The 22,403-nt window shown below is 39.1% G+C and overlaps 1 protein-coding gene across 1 annotated transcript in view; it reads left to right on the top strand.

Moving 5' to 3' along the window:
- LOC149428993 (serine protease HTRA1-like) overlaps positions 1 to 17,710 on the top strand; it is a 45,805-nt gene extending 28,095 nt beyond the window's left edge. Inside the window, exons 6-10 of the mRNA XM_089666855.1 lie at positions 541 to 573; positions 3,934 to 4,048; positions 7,636 to 7,693; positions 8,415 to 8,510; positions 15,374 to 17,710. Of these exons, the coding sequence (XP_089522981.1) occupies positions 541 to 573; positions 3,934 to 4,048; positions 7,636 to 7,693; positions 8,415 to 8,510; positions 15,374 to 15,542 (471 nt within the window). The 3' untranslated portion in view covers positions 15,543 to 17,710. The remainder of the gene's footprint in view (positions 1 to 540; positions 574 to 3,933; positions 4,049 to 7,635; positions 7,694 to 8,414; positions 8,511 to 15,373) is intronic.
- The last annotated feature ends 4,693 nt before the right edge of the window (positions 17,711 to 22,403 follow it).

The following is a 22,403-nucleotide window of genomic DNA, read 5'->3' on the forward strand; positions in this document are numbered from 1 at the left end:
GCTAATGGTACAGATATAATCATCCTTGAGTTGCCATTATCCATTCAGATAAAGCTTGACATGTTTCATGTTTTTTCCTTTTTCAAAAGCAGAAGGTGCATATGTTGGACTACTACCCTAGAAATAAAATACATGCAAAAAAAATAAATTGAGTATTATATAAATACAATTATTTGCAAAGATGTAACTCAAACATTATCACAGTCATTGCACTTACAAAGCATCAGCAAGGAGGCATTCCAAAACTGGTCTGCCACAGGAGACAACACATCCCCCCAAAAAAAAGAAAGGAAAAAATTTCAATAGTACTTCAGGAGCTGATCACATCTAAAATAAAAAAAAACACATCAGCTGTAAATTCAAGGCAGACAAGGCAGAATTAGTCCAAATAAATTGTGACAGTTGTATGCCTCTCATGTCATCAGGTTAGTATCTGAAAAACATGTCTATCTGTCTGATTTTTACTATGAATGTGCTAAAAGAAGACAAGAATGTAATAGCTGAGACAGCACTAACTGTAAGTATCTGTTTATCTTGCAGTATGGAAACTCAGGAGGACCTCTTGTGAACCTGGTAAGAGCTCATGTCCTCCCTGCCTGTAGGTACTGGTTCTATGTGTAGAGCCATGATGTGCTGTCAGTACACGTTGATTGATAGAGCCTGGCAGGAGGTTAGCTGTACTGGCATTACATTACTGTATGACTCAGATGTATGTGGTTGGCAAGACTTTCAGAGGGAGTTGGTGTCACTGACTGACTAACCCTTCACACATGTAAAAGTTCAATAGATCTAAACTTTGTGGATGTTTAGTCACTGGGGAAAATGTAAGTTTCCATCCCACTGACATGTTGATCATTTAAAAAGTAAATCCGCACAGGAAATCATCATGTATCGGAAGTGTTGCAACTTTTTTAGTGGGAGGCAGAAAATAAAGATTAATATAGAAAAAGGATTACCTTTGATGGGACGACAAACTTAAAAAAAAAACATCAAGCCCTGTGTTTATTCACAACCACCATATGTATTTTCTTCCTGAATGTTCCTACCTTTATTCATGTACTAAGGCTTTTTTTTTGTTAGGTGTGTCCCTCTCTGGTTCACTGCTTCCCTACTGACCCTTTGATCACATTTTGGGGTAGATTTACTGAAAATGTTGCACACAGACTCTGGAGTAGCTGTGCATGGTACCCAATCAGCTTCTAAATTCAGTTGTTCAAGTGTGTTTAATCAACCTTTGAGAATAAAACCTGGAAGCTGATGGGTTTCTATCCAGGGCTGCACCAGATTTTGCACTCACCAGTTTTAGTAAATAACCCCCTTTATGTCTGTCTCACCTGTGCAATATTATTTTCTTCATTCCTTCTCTTTATCTTTAGTCTTCTGCCAATTTTCTTCATCTCTTGTTCTAAGTGTCCTTACCTTTAAGGACATTTTCCTTTAAATTATGATTTAAACTAAGTTTAAAAATAACATTCCTTACACTTGATAAGATAAAGATACCCACCCACAAAAAGAAAAAGAAACTCATCTCATATACCTTCTAAAGATTTTGCGTAAATCCATCCCAAAAAAGAAGAAACAACTTCCATCCATGTTTTGTTCTAAGTGTCCTTACCTTTATTCATATCCCATGTCTCTTTCTTTCTCTCCCCTGCTTCATCTTTGTCTTTATCTGTACCCTTCTCTTTCTTTCTGAGTAGTCTTCACCTTTTTACCATGTCCTTCATTGCTTCCATTGCTCCCTTGCCCTCCCTCCCGTCTCTTCCTTTTCTCTTTTCCTTTTCCCTTCCCTGATACCAAAGGTTGAAGGAAAAAAAATAGCATAATCGACCAATCAACAGTAATAGCCGCTGGCAGTAATCGAACGAAAAAAAAAACCCCAACAGGCTGGTTGTACTGAATTCTATTGATAGATCGACTTCAGTACAACCAGCCTGCCCGTACAGGAATTAGTCAAATTTCGATCTGTCTATGGATGGCTTAAGGATAGGGTGAGTTTCATCAACAATGGAGAAACCCATCTTCTAAACATTCAAGGGGTTAGTTCATTTTTATTTAAATTTTCCCCAAAAATCCCTATGTATTATAACATCGTCCACGCATTAATATCCAGTCCTCCATTTTATAAAGGGTTGCTAACTTTTAAAGCTGCTTTTTCCATTGCACTCCCCTTTCTGTTCTGCATATGGTAAGCCATATTGAGCATTTCGATGCATGGCTCTGGCAACTTAGGAACAAGCACTCAGCTTCATTTCCTACCCACACATGCGCAGTCTGGTCTATTTCTTTTTTTTTTAAATTATATAATCACTGTTTGTTGAGATTTTGTACAAGACATAGTTAGTCTGGCTGAAAAAAAACAAAAATCTATCCAGTTCAACCATTAAAAAAAAAGTTATAATCCTATACCCACAGTTGATCCAGAGGAAGACAATAGTACAAAAAAACAACAACACACATACATCAAAAAGGATCAGTGTTTGCAAGATAAGTCCTGACAGTGATACAGCATGATAACAGGGTAGATTGCAGTTCAACACATTGTGCCCAAAGGCCAGATAAAGTACATCAACTGATATACAAATCAAAGTCTAACTTGCAAGCAATAAAGACGTACACAGAGAAGTACTGTAAAAATTCTATGTACCATCCTCTCAGGACCACATCCAGCAAAAGGAAGAAAGAAAAAGTAACAAGACAAATACCAATGAACTATGATCACAATTAGGGCACATCTAATACCATCCATTGGTGAGTAACCATCCCCCAAAGAACATGGGTGTAGAGGGAATGAGCACCTCAAAATCCATATCTAACTTAAAAGACAAAAATATGATAGGACATGTCTGTAAAATGCCAAGGTTATCATAGATTTGACCTAGCACTACATAGAGGCTTAAGATTCACACGGGGACTAAAATGTGAACATAGGGGGGGCACTATTAAATCCAGTAAGGAATTTAGTTAAGCATCTGGGATCTCATTAGAGTAATACATCCACACTGACCCAGTCTGGTCTGTTTCACTCTCCCAAAAAGCTGGGCTGCAAAAGAGTGAGGACTGCGCATGCATGGGTAAGGAATGAAGCAGAGTGCTTGTCTGTGAGTTATTGGGGCTGTGTATTCAACTTGGATCAATATAATATAAGCCCAGTCAGGGAGCAATTTGTATTCATTGAAAAAATGCAAAGTGTTCTGTAAATTGTGCTTGTGCAATTGAGTTACCTCCTGTGTTCTGTAAGCAGCAGAGCAGCCACTCAGCATGGGACCTGGACTCAAGTAGAGATCACTGGAGTAGTGGTGCCTCCTACAGTGATTTTCAGCTTTCAGGAGGATCGGCCAGGCATATAGTTACATTGGTTTAAGCTGGAACAAAGTAACTATGTAAAAACATATCCATACTTGGAACTATTTTTTAAAGCTGTAAATAGACATTTTAGATGTTATACCTCCATGGTTACAGCTGGAACACAAATTAAAATTTTCACCTCAGAGTAAAACAGAAACCAACAGGCACATATGGAAGATATGAGACATGAAACACCAAGGACCATTCTATCACTTGACCCAATGAGGGAGATTTACTAAAGCTGGTGAATGGAAAATCTCAATCAGCTTCCAGGTTTTATTGTCAAAGCTTAATTGAACAAGCTGAAGTTAGAAGCTGATTGGTTACTATGCACAGCTGCACTAGATTTTAAGTGCACCAGTTTTAGTAAATTTCCCCCAATGGGTAAATCATCAACTTACTTCTTGAGCACCACAACCATGCTCAGGACACGTTGAACATTGCTATTATTAAGCCGTGCTCTCTTGATGTTGAAAACTTGCAAGCTGTCATCTAGAAATGTTGTTTCCATCTGGCGGGGATAGTGTTTCCTCGCTACTTGCCAACCACACTTCATTAACCGGCATTTTCCCCTTTTCACCACAGGACGGTGAAGTGATCGGAATAAACACTCTAAAAGTTACTGCTGGCATCTCATTTGCTATCCCATCTGATAAAATCCGCAAATTTCTCGCCGAGTCACACAGCAGGCAATCCGCAGGTGAATGTGAAGCCGCTATCTGACCTTTTATATGCTTCTAGTGAATAGTCGTCTTTTTATCATCCCAGATTACATGGTGCATGCCAGCCTGCCCACTTACTGGTTTGTGGCTTAAATGTAAATAAAGCAATGGGCAGGTTTATTAAAGGGCTGTTATTAACATAGTGCATAGAAATAACAGTCCCACACACGTTGTAACCTATCCTTTTGCTGCAAACAGCAATGTCAGATCAGCACTATGTCCACATATTATACCAACCGATGTTTAGACACCAAACCAACAAGCAAATTAATAGGTAGATTTAATGCCTATCTGTCTAGTTTGAATAATAAACTCGACATGCAGCAAAGTAGTAATACATTCTCAGAGGTTTTTTATCTGAGCACAATAAAATAAACATTCCACAGTAAACAATTTTTTCAAATTCTTACTCCAGCACTTCAAAGCTGCAGACTCTTGCTCTGGCAGTTCTGCTTCCCTGAACTTCCAGTCTTTATAGGCAACAGTTAATAGGGGACGGTGCAGTCTGAAGTTGGTCTGTTAGCTTGGGAGGTGCAGTAGAGCAGTTTTTCGCCCCTTGTCAACCTAGGCTATGGGGCTGTATGTTTCTGTTGATGCACAACTCTAGTACCTGCTTGCAAGGGTGGCTCCATAAGATGTTGCAAGAGAAAGGAGCTACCCTGAAACAATAAACCTGGGGCAATGGTTATGGCACCAGTTTAAACTAGAAGATAGGCAAGGATTAATGGATAAAGAAGCTACAGATTCAGTATTTGATGAAATCAGCTGCTAAAAAAAATGAAAGGATAATATTACACTTTAAAGGTAACTGTTTTTCACTGCAAAACCCAGTCAGTCAATATTCACAAATGTACATTTATGAATCGGCACAATACTGCCTAGTGAGCAGTCATCACAATGTTTTGGAGTCCTATTGCCCTGTTCAATCAAGTAATAAGTGAAATACTTGATCCTTGTCTGGTTCTGTGTCAATCCCTTTGATAATCTAGCCCAGCTATTCTCAGCCAGTTTCCATGGAACCTTAGGGTTCCTCCAGAGGTTGTTAGGGGTTCCTTGAAGAGTAGCTGATTGACCTTCTGTTTCTGCTGCAAAATGTCAGGGCCAATGCCACTTGGGAAAGCCAGCTACATGACACCAATGATCTATTTAATTATCTGTTAAGGTGGCATTCTGGCCACCACTGTAAGGGGGTATTCTTTCCACTGGCAACCAATGAATTGATTTTAGTAGGCCTGGAAATTATTCCAAGGGTTCCTGTGGCATAGGAAGGCTGAGAGGCTTTTCTAGCCCTAACAGAAAGCACTGGCACAAGAAAGTGAAAAAATATGCTCAGTGAACCGCACATACCATATAAAACCTGCCATACAAGTGAATAGTTGTATGTGGCTGCACTCTTGTAAATGTCGATGTTCTTGTGCATCACCATTTACTCGCACATGCTCATATAACATATTGCTTGAATGAGGAAGTTCTATGTCTGGGAAATACGTTCTACAGGCTTTGGTGGCAAAGCGGCGAAGTGTTGCTATTTACAAAGGTACGGCCATATACAGCCATTCACTTGTACAGCACACTCTATATGGCACCTGCTGTTCTGCGGGGGCAGGGAAATGGCTGGAATTTTACCTCCAGCATTTTTTAGTCTTTCACCATCTGAGTGCATTTTATGGATAGTGAATAGCGTAGGAAAGGGTTTAGGACCTGTGCCAAGTTCTGTTGTTGTGTGTGTCCCCATTGGGAGGATTCACTCTCAGTATTTGTCCTGGTAACTGTTGTCACTAGGACAGAAAGTGAGGGAAATCCCAAAAATTGGAGTTTGACTTCAGAGCAAGTTACAAAAGAAAATCCTTTAGTGGAGACACCTGTTCTTATGACAGCTTTTTAAGTTCTGGTTCACACAGCCAAATTATGCATCTTAGCCCGCAGCGCGATTGTGAGTCCGGGAACCACAGTGAAACCGCATGGTCAAAAAGACCATGAGGTTTTCCTGCTGTCACATTTTTAAAAAGGTACATTTTTGTGCAGGAAATGCGGCACAGCAGCCCATTCATTTGCCCGAGCAAACGCCTGCAATAGTGTGAACTGAGCCTAAGATGGGAATTCTGTTCAGTTTGAGGAGATTTCCTCCTATATTTCGTTGCTTCTCTAGGTCAAGGAGTGAAGGGAAATTTCCCCTGCAAGTCACAGACAGCAAAACCTTGATAAGGGTTTTAATCATTCCTTACTATCTTATGGGCTAACTCCACCTTTTACATCATATTACATGTTAAAGTGATACTAAACCCAGGAACCTGCATTCACTATATCTGATCTCCCTCAGTACACACAACATGGAAATGCAATTATTTTAGTAAATATAGACTGCTATATTCCTTTTCTCATCAGCAGTTAGAGCAGTCTTGTGACTTCAGCAGAGCACTGGTAAAGCTTGTAGGAGGAGATTTCTTTCTGCTCTAGGAGGATATGGAAGTCCTAACCCTCTGTCTGGACAGTGCTGATTGGCCCTGATCATATGCACTCTGCCAAGGAATAAAAAAAAAAACCTCTCTAGCAATACACACCAAACTGAGTATGCACATGTGACCATAGGTTCAGTTTGTATCAGGTATGTGACCATAGGTTCAGTTTGTATCAGGTGGCCATTTCAACAAGAAGAGGGGCAGAGAAGAAAGGATTAAACAGCCTTTTTACACAATGCAGAGGATTAACCCCTTAGGTTCCACAGTGAGCTTAACAGCAAATACAGACTGATTTTACTGATTCCATTGATTGTGGGTTCCAGTGATTCCACTGATTGTGGGTTCCAGTGATTCCACTGATTGTGGGTTTAGTAACATTTTAAGACCACTTTTACGCTCCATTCACATTGGCTTAAAAACTGCTGTTTCTACAGGAGTTTTGTGTTTTTCCTGTAGAAGCAGCTCAGTGTTATCCTATGGGTCCATGCACATTAGAATGATTAGAGACATATTTTAATTCCAACATTTAGAGGCAGGAGAAAAAACCCTTCTGGTTTGCATTTTTGATTGGAGCTTTCTAGTAGAAAAAAATGCTGAACTCCTCTAAACTCGCCTAAACTATATACAAAAACACTCCATATCAGTCAAGGGAGAAGGCGGTTTTTTAAACCCAGTGTGCATGGAGCCCTAGAATTTAACATGGTTGCAACAAATGCTGTCTTCAAGCACTTAAAGCTGAATTATCTTTTTTCCTTATCACAGGAAATTCCTATGATATTTAAGGCTATCTAGTGGCCAAATGTGGTATTTTCTGTTTTTAATGAAAACATTCCACTTGCACAGGAAATAGCCTAATAAGATTCATTTTTTGTCCCATTCCCATAGGGTGTACTGGTTTGTGCACTTTCGTTGGACAAATTGCTATGTTTTTTTTTGTTTTTAGAAATCCACCCCTGAGTTTTGAATTTGTGTACGTTTTTGTCTTGGTTCTCTCAAGATCAACAAACTATAATATGGTTGTCCGACCCTCAGGCCGCCCTACAATTCAGATGTAATTTTATATCAGTGTTTTATTTTGTGTTTTCTAACTGGAGTCCATTTTGCAGGTCAGGGAATTAAGAAGAAAAAATACTTGGGTATAAGGATGCTGTCGCTTGGTCCTAGGTGAGATAAACAATTACTCAATACCTTTAAAGGGGACATTTTGTATTTTATAGGTATTTTATAAATGTATTATAATAGGCTTTGCTTTCAGTGTCTCACACTACTTTTTAGAATCTATAACAGGGCTGTAAAACTCAGACCTGGGATCCCATAATGCTCAAAATGTTTTAGGTTTCAAATTCATATTCAAGATGGAATAAAACAAGGATTGTTCAGTAAACAGTAAACAAGGACAGTTATGTCTGTCCCAAAAATGACCATGTGGTTTATCAGCTGTACATACTATTCTTCCCTTTACTACTCTGCCGCTTTGTATAGCTTCCAGGAGCGAAGAGAAGTTCCTAGTACTTCCAAGTATGGGGAAGGTAATTGGCTATTGCAACATTCAGCGCTGTCAAATGAGGACACTCACCCTGTGAAAGCTCCAAGTTGCAAGCCACTCAGATTGACTATCCATTACAAATGCCCTTAGTGGTTGTTACTAATTGCTGTTTTTCCTCAGTAGCTTTTCTTAGATACATTTTTTTAAATTTTCTTTATTTACTTTTTAATCTGCCGGTCCCTAGGAAATACAATGGCAGTTTAGAAAAATAATTTGATTTTAGTTTGCTCCCCACCACATAGCTGACATCAAATGTTATGCAGTGTTTAGTGCATGATCCGAAACCATTTTGAAGTGCTGTACTATCCATTACTGCAAGTAACAATGTTCTCATTACAGCAAAGTAAAGGAGCTCAGGGAACAGCTTAAGGATTTCCCTAATGTGACGTCCGGAGCTTACATTGTAGAAGTGATTCCAGATACACCGGCAGAAGAGTAAGTGCAACGTAAACTGTGTTTTGTTTTGTTCCCTTTTGGAAAATACAACAGAAATGCATGTAACAGCTTTGGATAAGCATTCATGTGGTAAAATTTATTATGGCGTTTCTAAGCGACATGAGAAGTAAGTGTAGCCATACCATCTTAAGGGCGATTGGATTTGTTTTGGGTCCCCCTAAGCTCTGCATGGCCAGACAACACACATTTTCCACACTTGCACACTTGGAGTCAGTAATACAGTCCTTGAGCTGGTTTTTAGTTGTTTTTATTAAGGGGTTAACAACTTGTATGGGGTCTAGGGGTATTTGAGATGCTCAAGGAACTGCAAACTTGAAGACAAACTTCTTAGCAACAATACTGTACAAAGATGTGGATCACAAATAGCAACTGTCTATGTTAAGGAGCACTGAAGTCCCCTTGGTGTACCTCCTCAGAACCCAAATTAATCCTCCTCTTCTCCCAGCTGCACTGGGGGTATCTCTGTGCAAGGGATGTCAAGATCTAGCAATTAAGTAGTCCCGGATGAGGACTAGTTGGGTCTTGCACCTGACTGCCCTCTCCCTTTATCTGGCCCAGGGGGTGTAGGAGTACTCACACTCTTCTGTCCTGTCAGTGTGGTGGGTTGTAGCTGCTTTCAGGCCTTTCGCTGGGCTGGTTCCTTCCCTGCTGCTCAGGCTGTTCTCCCTAGGAAACTTTGGGAAGTGGAGATTCTTCTTCCAGAAAACAGCCTGTAGGTAGACTCCCTTCCTCGGGGCCCCCTCTCAGGCTCCACACTCCAGCCTTCTCTCAATCCATCTTCCACCTGACTCCCCTGCTGCTCAGGCTCTGACAAATTAAAGGGTTGTCCTTGGTCACCATGCCTGGTCTTCTGCATGGGGATTGGCCAAGATCCCTCAAACATGCGGATCCGGGCCTTCTCCCCTCCTCCACCTCTCTTTCAGAAAGTTCTCTGAGTTTCTGGAAGGGTGGGAGGACTCCAGAAGCCCTGACCTGTAGAGCCTCCCATCCTGCACTGAGGTGAACTCCTGCCTCACTTCCAGGCTGATTTATCCCAGGCTACTACCCAGCCTCTAACTAACAAAATGACAAAGCCTATCACTAGAGGGCACTAGTCAAGCATGTGATTGATACTAGCATGGGCAATTCAAACCAAGCGTATTATGAAAAAGATAACCACCACAGGTTGCCTGCCATGAAAACTCTGGTACAATGATTAGTAAATCCAGCCATCGTAAAAAAGAAGTTTAGTCAAAAATAATGATTTTCTACAGCTATAGTTGTGCAGTCTGCTGAATTCTGTCCTCTTCTGCCACTGAACCTATGGCGCTGTTGGTGTTAACAGCTTAGGGTCTCCAGGCTCAGTCACACTAAAGATGATCCACCAGGAACACATCCTGCCCTCTCCTCCAATAAGAAAAGTTCCTTCACTGTAACATGATCTGTGAATGGGAGAAACTCTGATCAGTCACAGGTTTTTCCTTCATTCAGATACACAATACAGATTGTGTAACAGGCAGTGTAATCAGTGAAAGAACCAGAAAACAAGGCCAGCAGAAAATTAGCTTGTATTAAACAGGGTATCTCAACTATAATTCTGCTACTTTACAAAACCTTGGCTCTTGAGTATTCTGTCCAGTTCTGCTCACCAGTTCTCAGGAAGGATGTGCTGGAACTGGAGAGAGTCCAGAGAAGGGCAACAAAGCTATTAAGGAGAATGGTGGACCTCGGTTTTGAGAAATGACACAAACATTAAACGTATTCTCCCTGGAGAAGCAAAACTTAAGAATGGATATGATGGTGATATACAAATATCTTAATGGTGGTTCCAACATTGGGGGGAAGCTATTTAGTCTCAGGCCATTCAAGAAAACACATGGCAACTCAATGAAGTTGGACGAGAAGCTGTAGAACCATGAACAGCATAGGGGGTTCTTACTCCCTTACCTTGCTTTCAGCAGGAGGTGTCACTAATTTAAAATTTTTTTTAGATGGGCATCCTATTGAACATAATATACAGGGATATTGAAAATGGTAGAAACATAAATATACACACACACATGTTCCTTAAACTGGATGGACTGGCGTCGTGATTCATCCTTACCAACTTTTCTCAGTGAAGGAGAGGGCAGGATGGGGAATGTCCCCATGGGATCCTCTTTATTGTTTCTGAGTCTGGATACCCAAAGCTGTTAACCCTCATAGCACTGGATGTTCAGCAACAGGAAAAGGACAGGGCAGCTCTGCAGTGAAGATCTTTCCAGAATCCAGCAGCCTGCACATCATGGGACATACTCACTTACAGGTAAGTAATGTAACTAATCCTAAAGAAAATATATGGCATAACGTAAAGGTGTAATATACCAAATAATCTACCCCTAAGGTTAAAATATCCAATAGAAAGGACAATAAGAACAGAAAACACCAAAGCAATTAAGGAACATAAGCTTGTAAAAAATAAGGCATAATTTAAAAAATGGTTTGCCAGTGGGTAGGAATGATATCGGAAATCCAATCTATTAGCAGGATGTCCATAGGAATCAATGTACTCAGCAAAAGTAGCACATGGATAGGCAACACCTGAAATGGGAACGCATCTCTGCAAAGTAACAAACAAGACACGAGGGGTATAAGTAATATAACTAAAGCTTTAGAGAACATGTTTTTTTTTTTTAGCTAAACTTCAGCTTTATATTCTATTCCAGTTTTAGTGATCAGTATTGCTAATCCAGCCAGCTATGCATTCTAGACATTCTATGCAAATCTCAACTTTTTCCTGTGCCTTCCCACTCTGAATCTCCCTCTCTAGCTCTTTTGCTAAGTTTATTTTTCCAGCGCTGGCCAAACACTTCGGCAAATACGAGGTCTTAGAAGGTACCCTGAGCCAAACTACACTCTTCTGCAGTCATCTGGTATCATGCCATCACTATGAACAACATTGGGACACTATACCTAATGAACTACTGATCATTTTCACATGTAGTTTTAACTAGTTTACAAATCCACTTTTTGATGATATGCTCAGTTTAAATTTCCCATGTTTGTGACTGATCTAGTACAACCCATAATTGTATGACTAATACACAGACAGATTGGAAGGCCTTTACATGCCCCCTTCTGGTGACACATGTTATTGCAAATTTAGAAATTCCTGGTTAAAAGCAAACTATTGCCTTTTATATTTTTTATTATATAAATAAAAGTAAAAATGACTAAGCTTATGTACATAACTATATCGGTATGTTAATGTCTTTAAATATCTGGTTTCTATGTAAAGATTGTAATTATTTATACACTTAGGGCAGGCTTATGATAAGATAATTTGTTTTTGGTTTCATCACTTTTTGTATTTGGACACACATTTTATATTTTTTTTTTAATTTGGTGGTTTTGGACATTTATTTTATAACCACAGAATTTATTATGATTTTTGTATAATTATTTTTGATTCATTTCATGTTTTGTGCTGTTTTATTGTTTCACTGAGAATAAAACAGACCAAAGAATCATGAATGGACAAAACACTGCTCTAACCTTGAGTTGTAAATGAAAGAAAATGAAAAGTTTGTGGGTGTATTGTCACTGGGGCTGGTGTCGCCTGAACACTCTCAGTCTCTTAAAAAAAACCTTCTAAAAAAAATTTAACAGCAAATATAAAGACACTGCTATTGATGAATATAATGGCTCAACCCCTTTCTCAGTGTGTTTGCAGCTTCATGAAATCACTCTCCTCTCTTCTCTATACACAGATATGACTACACAATAAAATCAGATACCCAATCAAATACAAAATGATAAGGGCCCTCGATCCCCTCATGTTTTGCATTGTATTGGTATTGTTCTGTCACATGTTCTGTCCCCCTTTGTAATGTACAGCGCTGAGCGAACCATTGGCGCTTTATAAATACTGTATAATAATAATAATAATATACAGTAGAGGGCATATCAATGGGTTCTATGCAAGAGTACAAGAGTAGCAATACACTCCCCCAAGCCACTAGATGGCACTAACATCCTTCCTCAGGCTATTGTTACAAAAGTTTGCAAAAAACACTAGTTTTGGAAGAATCATTAATATGATTGTTAAAATAAATGACAAAGGACACTGTGCTTAAGAGTGTGCTTTCCTTAACTAAGTGCAAAAGCTTAGAGTTCTGTGGCCTACATATTAAAAAGCCACATGTGCAATAGATAGGAAAGAAATATTTCAATTGCTAAGATGTTCTATTGTAAATATGTAACCCTAGTGGTAAAAAATGCTATTCTTTTTATGTTTACCGCATGGTAAGGTCCCTTTATTGTCAGAAAATAAAAGATTAATCTGATTTGACATGTTTTAGATTGGCTACCTTTCAAAAGGTTAGATGAGAAAATAGAAACTGACAGATGTGCTATAAAAGTTTGGGTAGTTTAATCCTGCATGATAATAATACTAGTTTTCAAATGGCAGCACGGGTGCCACTGATAATTTTCTATCAATGACCTGAGCAAGGATGTGGGTACCATCTAGTGGCTAGAGGAGTTTATTGCAAGCCTAATGTTTTCTAACATAGAACTCATATACTTGCTGAATATTTTTATAGTATGTGTACACCTACAAAAATGTTTTTACATTACTAACATGTAAGTAATTTTTATGTTTTTTTTTTAATCATTCAGTTTCATTGTGTAGTAATTCAGTGTGTCTGGTTAGCACATATATCTCTAATGGTTTCATTAATCTCCTGTAAGGCCAAGATCTTTATTTCAAATGTTTTTCTTCATGACATTGACAGCATACCTCCCAACTTTTTGTGATAGGAATGAGGGATTCCTATTAGGAAAAGTATGTTGGCATAGAGCACACCCCCTTAAAGGATAATTATTTAAAAATAAATATATATATATATATATATATATATATATATATATATATATATAGTGAGAACTCGCTTCAGATGGTAGAGCTTTTTTAAGGCACACAGCAACTCGATTCTTTTTAAGGGCCTTTTTCCCCAATTTTATTTGAAAGAAAGTTCAATAACCAAAATGCTTCCCACGCAGGGGTATCCACCATCAAACAAATGCAAATGACATTCAGCCTTCTGGCTCTCTCAGGTACACCGCTTTATGTCTGTCTCCTACAGACTCCTTCCCAAAGGTTGTTTTTTGCACACAGCGAACCTCTAGCACGCAGCTATTTTGGCTTCCACCTCTCTTAGGTGAAGCCCTCCTGACTCCAAGGCAGAGACCTCCTGCCTGCTGGGGTGGAGCCCTCCTGACCCCTGTCTGCCAGGGTGGAGCGCAGAATCATGGCCTGGCCTCCACAAAAAGGCCTGCACACACCTGTGCAATCAGCGCGCTGGCTGCTCTCAAAACATGGGCCCAGGATTGGAGATTTCATCCCTCCCAAATCTCTTAGAAATCTCCAGGCTACAGGTCCCAAAACAGGCTTTACAAACCAAAGAGGAAACTGATAAACCAGTTTCCTCTGCTTTATGGGAACTGCCTGGGGCCCCTCAACCTGTATGGTTGAGAATCCTGGGTCACCACCGTGATTTCCACCGTGGCAGTATACCACACTGCCACTATATATATATATATATATATATATATATATATATATATATATATATATATATATATATATATATATTAGTTAAACCCACAAGTGCTTTTTTCTAACCACTAACATTCTTTTTTACTGGTTTTTGAAATTTACCAATGCAGAAATTTAGAAACTGGATGAATGGTTTAGCACCGTGAAACCCTTTTTGAAAGATAAATGGTGCACTTTAAAATCAAGCATATAGATCAGACCGAAATGAGGGACAAATTAGGAGGAAACAGAGAGGGACTTTATTCTAAATCAGGGACAGTCTCTTGAAATCAGGGACAGTTGGGAGCTATGTTGACAGCACTCTAAGACATCTTTACATTTGCTGTTGGGTGTTAGCTAACGGGTCCTCATGGTAAATCTGAAGATGTTCTGGGGTTACCAATGCCAGTGAGGTTTTCAGCTTCACTTTATTTCCAGTTCACAGTTGGTAGAGCTGTGTCTAGCTTTTTATGATTCTCCTGGCTGCTTACTTTTTACAATAAATAACATCAGATGTACCTGTATATTATTGCTATACTAACTGCAATATTTTTATTATCCTTTATGGGAAGCATGTTGATCTGCACTGTCCTATGCACTCTCTATTAGTTTTTGTTGTTCAGCTGTAGTATTTACTTTGCCTACACTTCAGCAATCTCCAAACACGGAAAGGTTCCTTCACAGTGAGAGCTGTGAAAATGTGGAATAGACTCCCTCAAGAGTTGGTTCTGGCCAGCTCAGTGGATTGCTTAAAAAAAAAAGGCCTGGATTCTTTCTTGGATACACAGAATATAACTGGATCTGGATTTTTTTTTTTTTAATGGTTGAACTGGATGGACTTTTGTCTTTTTTCAGGCAGACTAACTATGTAACTACACCTATAGGACTTGCAAAGACAAGTGCTGGTAGCAAGAGGTAGAAGATTACCTCCCTATTACACCACTGACTGTTTCTTGTGGATGTTCATGTGAGCACATTCTGATTAGGGGTTCTCCCATATTTTGACAACTTTCAGGTCTGTTAAGTAATCTATATGATTAACATTTATCTCAGATCCTCTCTGATATACAGATTTTTCAGTAGTTTTTAAAATCTTCCTATCACTGCTCATCCTGTATTAGCTATTTATGTACATGGTAACACAGTCATGGACACATGTTGCAGCAAATTTATGAAAACATGTGACAGCTACATAAAGAAATACATTAAAGTGTACATTTGCCAATGCTTGCCTTCATTTAAGTTCATCTAATTATTATTGATGTGACATTGATTGTTTCTTTAGGGCCGGGTTGAAGGAAAGTGATGTAATTATCAGTATCGGCAGTCAAACGGTGACCTCCAGCAATGATGTCAGTGAGGCCATCAAACAAGAAGGGCCCCTACGTATGGTAGTACGAAGAGGAAACGAGGATGTTGTCATCACAGTGACACCTAAAGAAATTGATCTTTAATGGAAGCAATGAGCTGGTTTCATAGGTCTTCCAATCAACAGGTATACATCTAGGCACTGCCTGTCAGAGGACACTGTATATAAGCACTGAGTATTAATGTGCCTCACCCAGGAGAACCCTTTAGCATTTCATTCCCAAACCCTCTGCCCATGCTTCTTCCAGAACTGACTATGTGCCCTAAACCCAAGCTATCATGCCGGATTCTGTGTCTTAACTGGACAAAAATGTAGAAATGTTAAAATAAATATTACATTTTAGAACCCATGGATTACATTTTTATAACTTGTTGATCATGTTCTGTGTTACTCTGAAATGTTGTTTAGGTTTGCGTTGTATTTTAAATCCACATGATGCCAACATGATGCATGCAACCAGTTTGCTACGGGAAGATCAACATAGAAGAATGTTTACATTCTACAGAACAAAGCTGTGCAGGGAAGCTGTTTTTGGCACAGAGTAGAGTGGACTGGGGCTCCCCTGTATGTGCCATGTATTTGGTCTTGTAACTTGTGGGGTGATATGTCCAAAAACAGGGGAGGCATCACACACTTTGCTCCAGGACAATGCTGCTTCCCTGTACAACTCTGCTTAATAGGATTTGAATGACCGACACCTCTTCATTTGTCACACTTTTTATAGAATGTAATTATAGACATGGGTGGCAGTGAAGGGGATTGGGCCTACATAGAGCAGGGGCCCAGTTGTAGCTGTGATGACTGCTGTGACCCCATTACATTGCCATTGCCGCTATCTAGTCTGCACTTTTGCCTTAGGAAGTAAATGCCTAGACCTTTCTTTTTTGGCTATGACATTTGTATGGCCAATATGAAAATACAAAATCTACAAGACAACCTGCTTCCTTTATAGCCAGGTTCTGGCCACCTGGAGCTGAGGTCTTTGGTGATTGTAGCTCATGTAGCATTTTGAAGCAGACATATGCAATTTACTATGCCTGTTTAGTGTTGACCTTTAGCTTTCATGAAACCTGTGAGTGGTTCTTGTGACCTTATGTTCCCCTGGCTGTAAATGCACTTTAGGCTCAGGCAAGTAGTTTATTATATGTAAGCTTTTAAGATAACAGAAGGCATATTCTTTTAATAACATTACATCATAACTCTGGCAGTACTACATCATTGCTATGGGGCAATCATTAAGTAGGTAAGCCAATGCAAAGAGTAAAAAGGATTTAGCAGTAAGAGATCGCAATCTTTCTTATGTCATCACTTAACAAAACTGTTGTATAGTCAACGGTAATCTAATTGGTTACTACTAAGGGTTAAAAAATTCTTTGATGTTTGCACATGCAATGTCATGAATAGTACAGAAAGTTGAGAAATACATTATAGATACCATCGATGCTGAATTGGGTGACCTGCAGCCAATAAAAGTGTGGTGTGTGTTCTTGGGTAACAGTGCTCTACAAATGCCAGACAATTCACTTATATGTGCAACAACCTCTGTTAAAATATATTTTGTTCCATTAGTATATTGCAATATATGTTAAATGTTACAAGTGTGGTATGGTGATCTCTGTTGGCTTGTCTTTTATTCTAGTGAAACTGTGAGGACAGACATATGAAAAAGAATTACTTATTTGTTTTAAAGGTGTAAACAGACAGCTTACACTGCTTCGCTATCTAGTGAGTCTCTAAACTGGGACCAGAATGGAATCAACAAAGTCTGAACGTCCAACCTGGATTTTTATTTTCAGAGACTCCCCAGATACTGAAACCATATTCAAGTTGAAGTCCTGTAATCTGTATTTTTAAAACCAAGTGAGCATTAGCAGTCCCAAATTTGAATCCTCTGATGTTTTCCAGGGATCTGAACTGGTTGCAGAGGAATTAAAATGCTGTTTTTATATTAATCGTCAGTAAGGACTTCATTTTGCTTAAATGAAATAAGCTTTAGAAAATGTAACATAACAGCTTTCCTCTTAAAATACCAGAGATGCACCAGCATATGTTTGTGGATATATGCTGCTGACCCCTAGAAGTAGGGGTCATCCAACCCAATGTGTGACAATGTAGTGTCTGGGTGGCCATGATCTGAGCATCTAAGAATTTGAAGCATGTGTAAGCTCTAACTGGAATGGCATTTAATTTGCTAAAGCACTGTATATCATAAACAATTGTCATTTTTGTTTAATAAAATAATTGTTTTCATCATTTTTTCCTCATTTGTTGTATCTCAGTGTTGGTGATCTTTTTAAGTGGGATGAAAGGCTTACCATAAAGCAGTGCACAGGAAATACCAGCATGGCTCACTGTGAGGGGGCATGAATAAACAGGCATTGTTTAATAGATGCAGCTTATTCTAAGTTTGAATAGAAAAGTAGAACCAGGCAGAGGACGATTTTTTTTATTAGAAAGGTTTTCCTTCATTTTTTATGTAGCAGGATAGCTTACCCTACTATTTTTTTTTATACTGTGTTACAGAGACTTGCACGGATCAAAGGATGGAACTTAGATTAAAAATGCAGCGCATGTAGTGTACCGCCTGCTGGGTCATCATTTGGGTGTGGCCACAAGGTGGGCATGGCCAATAAAGTTTAACTTGAAAAGTCTAAAGTGGTGCTGGACCAACCACCACCACACTTCTTTTTATCGATTTAAGGATTGGAGGCATGTTGGCCATGAAAAGGGATCCTACCACTCTCTGGAAAGGTGGCCAAGAGGTTAATTTATTTCAACCTATAGGATGGCAGCATGACATTTTCCCCTTGTATCAAATAGCAAAAAGAATGGCAACCAGTAATGATCTAATTTCCTTCATTGATCGAAATCTGGGGTCCTTGCACAGGCACTTCAGCATTAATAGGCCCATTTGCAACAAACTGCCTTCAGCCCTCAATATCGCTGATAACAACAGTGTCCTCACCAATCTCATCCCACCCATGTACAACTCACAGGGTTTGGGAGAGGTAAAAAGTACCTCTGGAAGTCTGGTCATGTCTTCCACCTCCTCCCCACCAGCACCCCAACCCTTTTGTGTTGATTCCTGCTAACTGCACAGGCCAAAAAGCCAAGGAAGGGGGCAGATTCCACCAGCTGGAGTGGGAGAAGCTGTGAAGTCAGCAATTTTGCCAAGTTGGCATTGGGGCACTGGGCATGGCACTGATTGGGGAACAACGTTTTCCTACACTCCAGCAGCTGGGGGAGAGACAATGCATGGTCAAAAATGCTGCTGGAGACAGCAGTGTGGTATTTGGAGACTTGTGGCGAGGTTTAAACTATGCTCCATGGTAGATATTTTTTCAGAGGCAGTTGTCTCTTCACCACTTGTTTAACCCTCAAAAGTCCTCACCACCGTACTTTTATTTTAGTAGGCCGCATTTGAGGAGTCAGTGATGAGGCACTTTTTCACTTGAAATAACGACAGTGGAGCTTCCCAGAAATATTGTACAGCCAGCACTGAATCAGTTGGAGTTGGACTCATTTTGAGAGGGAAAACAGCATGTTACAATGCTACAAATGCTGCATCTAAGTGTATATATGACAAAAAATGAAATAAATATTCTTCACACCACATAGACAGCATTTCAGCTTTCGTAGTAGGCCATATTTCAAACTTAACACAAAGCATGCAGATGTTCGGGCCAAATATATACAATAAAAGGATGAAATACTGTGCACACTGAATAAGTACTATTTATACCATTTCTGATGGGCTTTACTGTCAAAACCACATCCCATTTTAATTCTATATTTTTAAGGAGTACCATAGAAGTAATATGCTGAGCTTATAATATGTAATATTTACACAATGTATTTTGGCCCTCATTAACTCAACCACATCCACATTTTCTTGTGAGGGCCCAAAAAAAGATTTACATTTTATTTCTCAGATTCCTAAGTAATACAGTATCCCACACATAGCATACGTATGTAGTATTTCTCCAATTTCTTAAAGACCATGTATGCTAAACTGTTCTGTTAGACTTAAGATGACACACACATCAAATGCATTTATAACACAATTTATTTTGGACCCTATCAGCTAAACCACATTTCTATTTATCTATGAAGTGTAAAAAAAAATTAAAACTATTTGGCCTACTTGATTAGCTTTTTGAGCAGGAGAGACCACAGCCAGCTTTTATTATGAAAAAAGGTTTACAATGTATTTTCCTTATATTGTATTTGTTGGTAGGTGTGAGGGCAGTAAACACACAAAGGCCTGGAATACAGTAATTGATGTAATGAAGAACTTGCCAACAGTACAACAGCCTGGCGGGGGAGCTCACCCAATTTACAGTCAATGTAATGTAGAGTCAGCAGTAGTAGGCCTGAACTGCTCTCCCTACACTAGCCACTTCACAAATGCATGCCAAAACCTAGGGGCAGGGACTTAAAAAGACTCTGCAGAACCCAAGATGACTGCCAGGGTCATTTGGATGCGGCATAACCAACCAGAACGCTACCCTAGGGGAACCATAGAGAAACCTAATTTCCCTTGACTTCCCTTCCAGCTGCATTGCTGCTCTGGTCAAGTGCAAACCACAGTAGAGAAAATAGACTACACCTGCCTACATGCTGTCTTAATACACACTAATAAAAATCTAGTTTAGACCACACTATTTCAGAGAAACAGTAGTCACAAGTATTCTGGATTATCACAGCAAAGGAATAGGCTGCAAATCGAAGGGCATAATTTAACCTGCAGTAATCTCTATAAATGTTACAACTGGAGAGCAGCATCATGAGCATTAGAGGTGCCACCATGACATTGCCAGAGCAGCATACAGTAATACACTGCTAACATTGAGACACTAAGCTGGAATGACCTTGCATAAAAGTTTTCCAAAATCAGGCAGTTGAGGAACAGCTGTGAAAACAGTAAGTGTGGCACCCTGACATTATCAGAAACAGAATATTACACCACAAACATTCAGGTGCAACGGAGGAGTGACCCTGCTTACAAACATTTTCTAAATTTGACAGCTAAATGGCAACTGCAAAAACACTAGCTGTAGCAATATGTCATTGCTGAAGAATTGGACTAGAGCTGTAGATAAGCACCAGAGGTAATTTTGGCAGGTCTGCAGTGGTGGCAGGAGATAGTAATGATGTCAGGCCAGCAGCAGCGGTAGCAGATGGTAATGCTGTATGGTATAATAATAATAATAAAAGAAAAAATGTAGTATCATCAGCTGTGGGGGTTTGGTACTCATTGCTGATCCAGGATTGTTTTATTCTTATAATGTCAACTGGCAATACGACCACGCAGATCACTTCTGTCAACCTCTTTTGATCTCCTCTACAGCCTCCCTCCTCTTCTTAAGTATAAATTTTCACTACATGTGTAATTCACTTGACATCCACTAATAAATGCTTATAGTAAAACAATACTAAGCATAATACTAGCTTTTCTCTGCATTACAATGAACTAGACACTGAAATTTGTAACCTTGTTACATTTTGTTGGATATTAGATTAAAGCTAAACTTTTTAAAAATTTTCCTCTGCTTATATGTTCTACAACCAAAATACTGTAAAAATCTGGCCATCACCTAAGGTTAAAGCTATCCATAGCAGGTGCCGGCCATGATTCGATACATCTACGGGCAGGTTGTCGGATTCTTTTAATGTGATTACTGCAGGTGGTTATAGCCACCAGCAGTAATCATTGTGTTCTGCCAGAGTGTGTTGATGGAGGATTTGAGCAATTTTCTTTCTTTTTACTTGTGGTGAAAGGAAAGAAAATTGCATAATCTATGGGCTGCTTTACCTAACTTTACTCAGGTGATGTGTCACAGGCCATGCTCATGATAAGCCATTTTAATTTCAAAAGAGACTCAAAGCCCAGCATAGGAAGTCATTGTCCTATCCATTAAACCACTGGGGCCTGAAAATTACCCTACTGTAATTTCTCTTGAGAATTACAATAGTTTTGTGAAAGTTGCTTAAATTGCATGAACATCTCAGTGTCTCTTTCATGTAGAACCATGTGATTTATCATATTATATGTGTGGAGATGTGCATTATTTTCACTAAATAAGCTTTTGCTTCCCTTTTCCCAGTCACCCTGTCATGCTATTTAGATCACATGAAAGCCAACATCTCTTCTGATTATCTGTGGTTCTTGTGCCTTTCTCTATGCCGTTCACTTAGATGATCCAAAATGTCCTCCTCAGGGTTTTTTTTACATTCCTTATCAAAGCTGTGACACTGAGAAACAAATAGGAAATATACCATATAATTAGAATTTACTTTACCTGTTTACCTGTTATCTTTTAGCTTGTAACATAACAACCTCTTTTTTTTTTTAATGACAAAATGACCGTGGAGTCTGTTAATAAAATTGGGGGCATTAGATTCTTTGATAAAACATCTGGTTTGCATTTAATCTTGATCCAGTGGGAATTAATGCTGATATGAGATTTACTGCTTGCAGTTTGGAAGTCTATCTCAAATAGTGCTAAAAATTACTTAAGCAATTATACTGTACAAAGACAATTTCTACAAAATGCTAGTTAGTTGGTGCTATATCTTAAATAATGAAGTGAAAAATGTACCCTGTTCTACGTTTTGTCCTGTCCAATCATATTTTATTTCTGAATTAATCTGCCTTAGTTTTACTGACAACAAGGTTCTACAAGGGACTACCTGATTGGTTATAACCAGTAACTGATTGTTTAGGCAAGTCTTCAGACTATAAATGTGTTGATGTTAATACGGAGTTTTATTATCATGTATGTCCAGCCTAAAGTCCAACTTCAGCTTGGGCACAAAATAAAAAATGTCCATGGCATGTGGGAAGAGGGGGGAGCCCAGAATTAGATTTTTTTTTTCTACTTTATTTTTATACATTTTAATTGTCAATATAAATACAACAATTTTCTATATATTAAACTATGCA

The sequence above is a fragment of the Staurois parvus genome, unplaced genomic scaffold (assembly GCF_062004578.1).
Source record: "Staurois parvus isolate SC_StPar_1 unplaced genomic scaffold, SC_StPar_1.0 ptg002872l, whole genome shotgun sequence".
Taxonomy (NCBI): Eukaryota; Metazoa; Chordata; class Amphibia; order Anura; family Ranidae; genus Staurois; species Staurois parvus.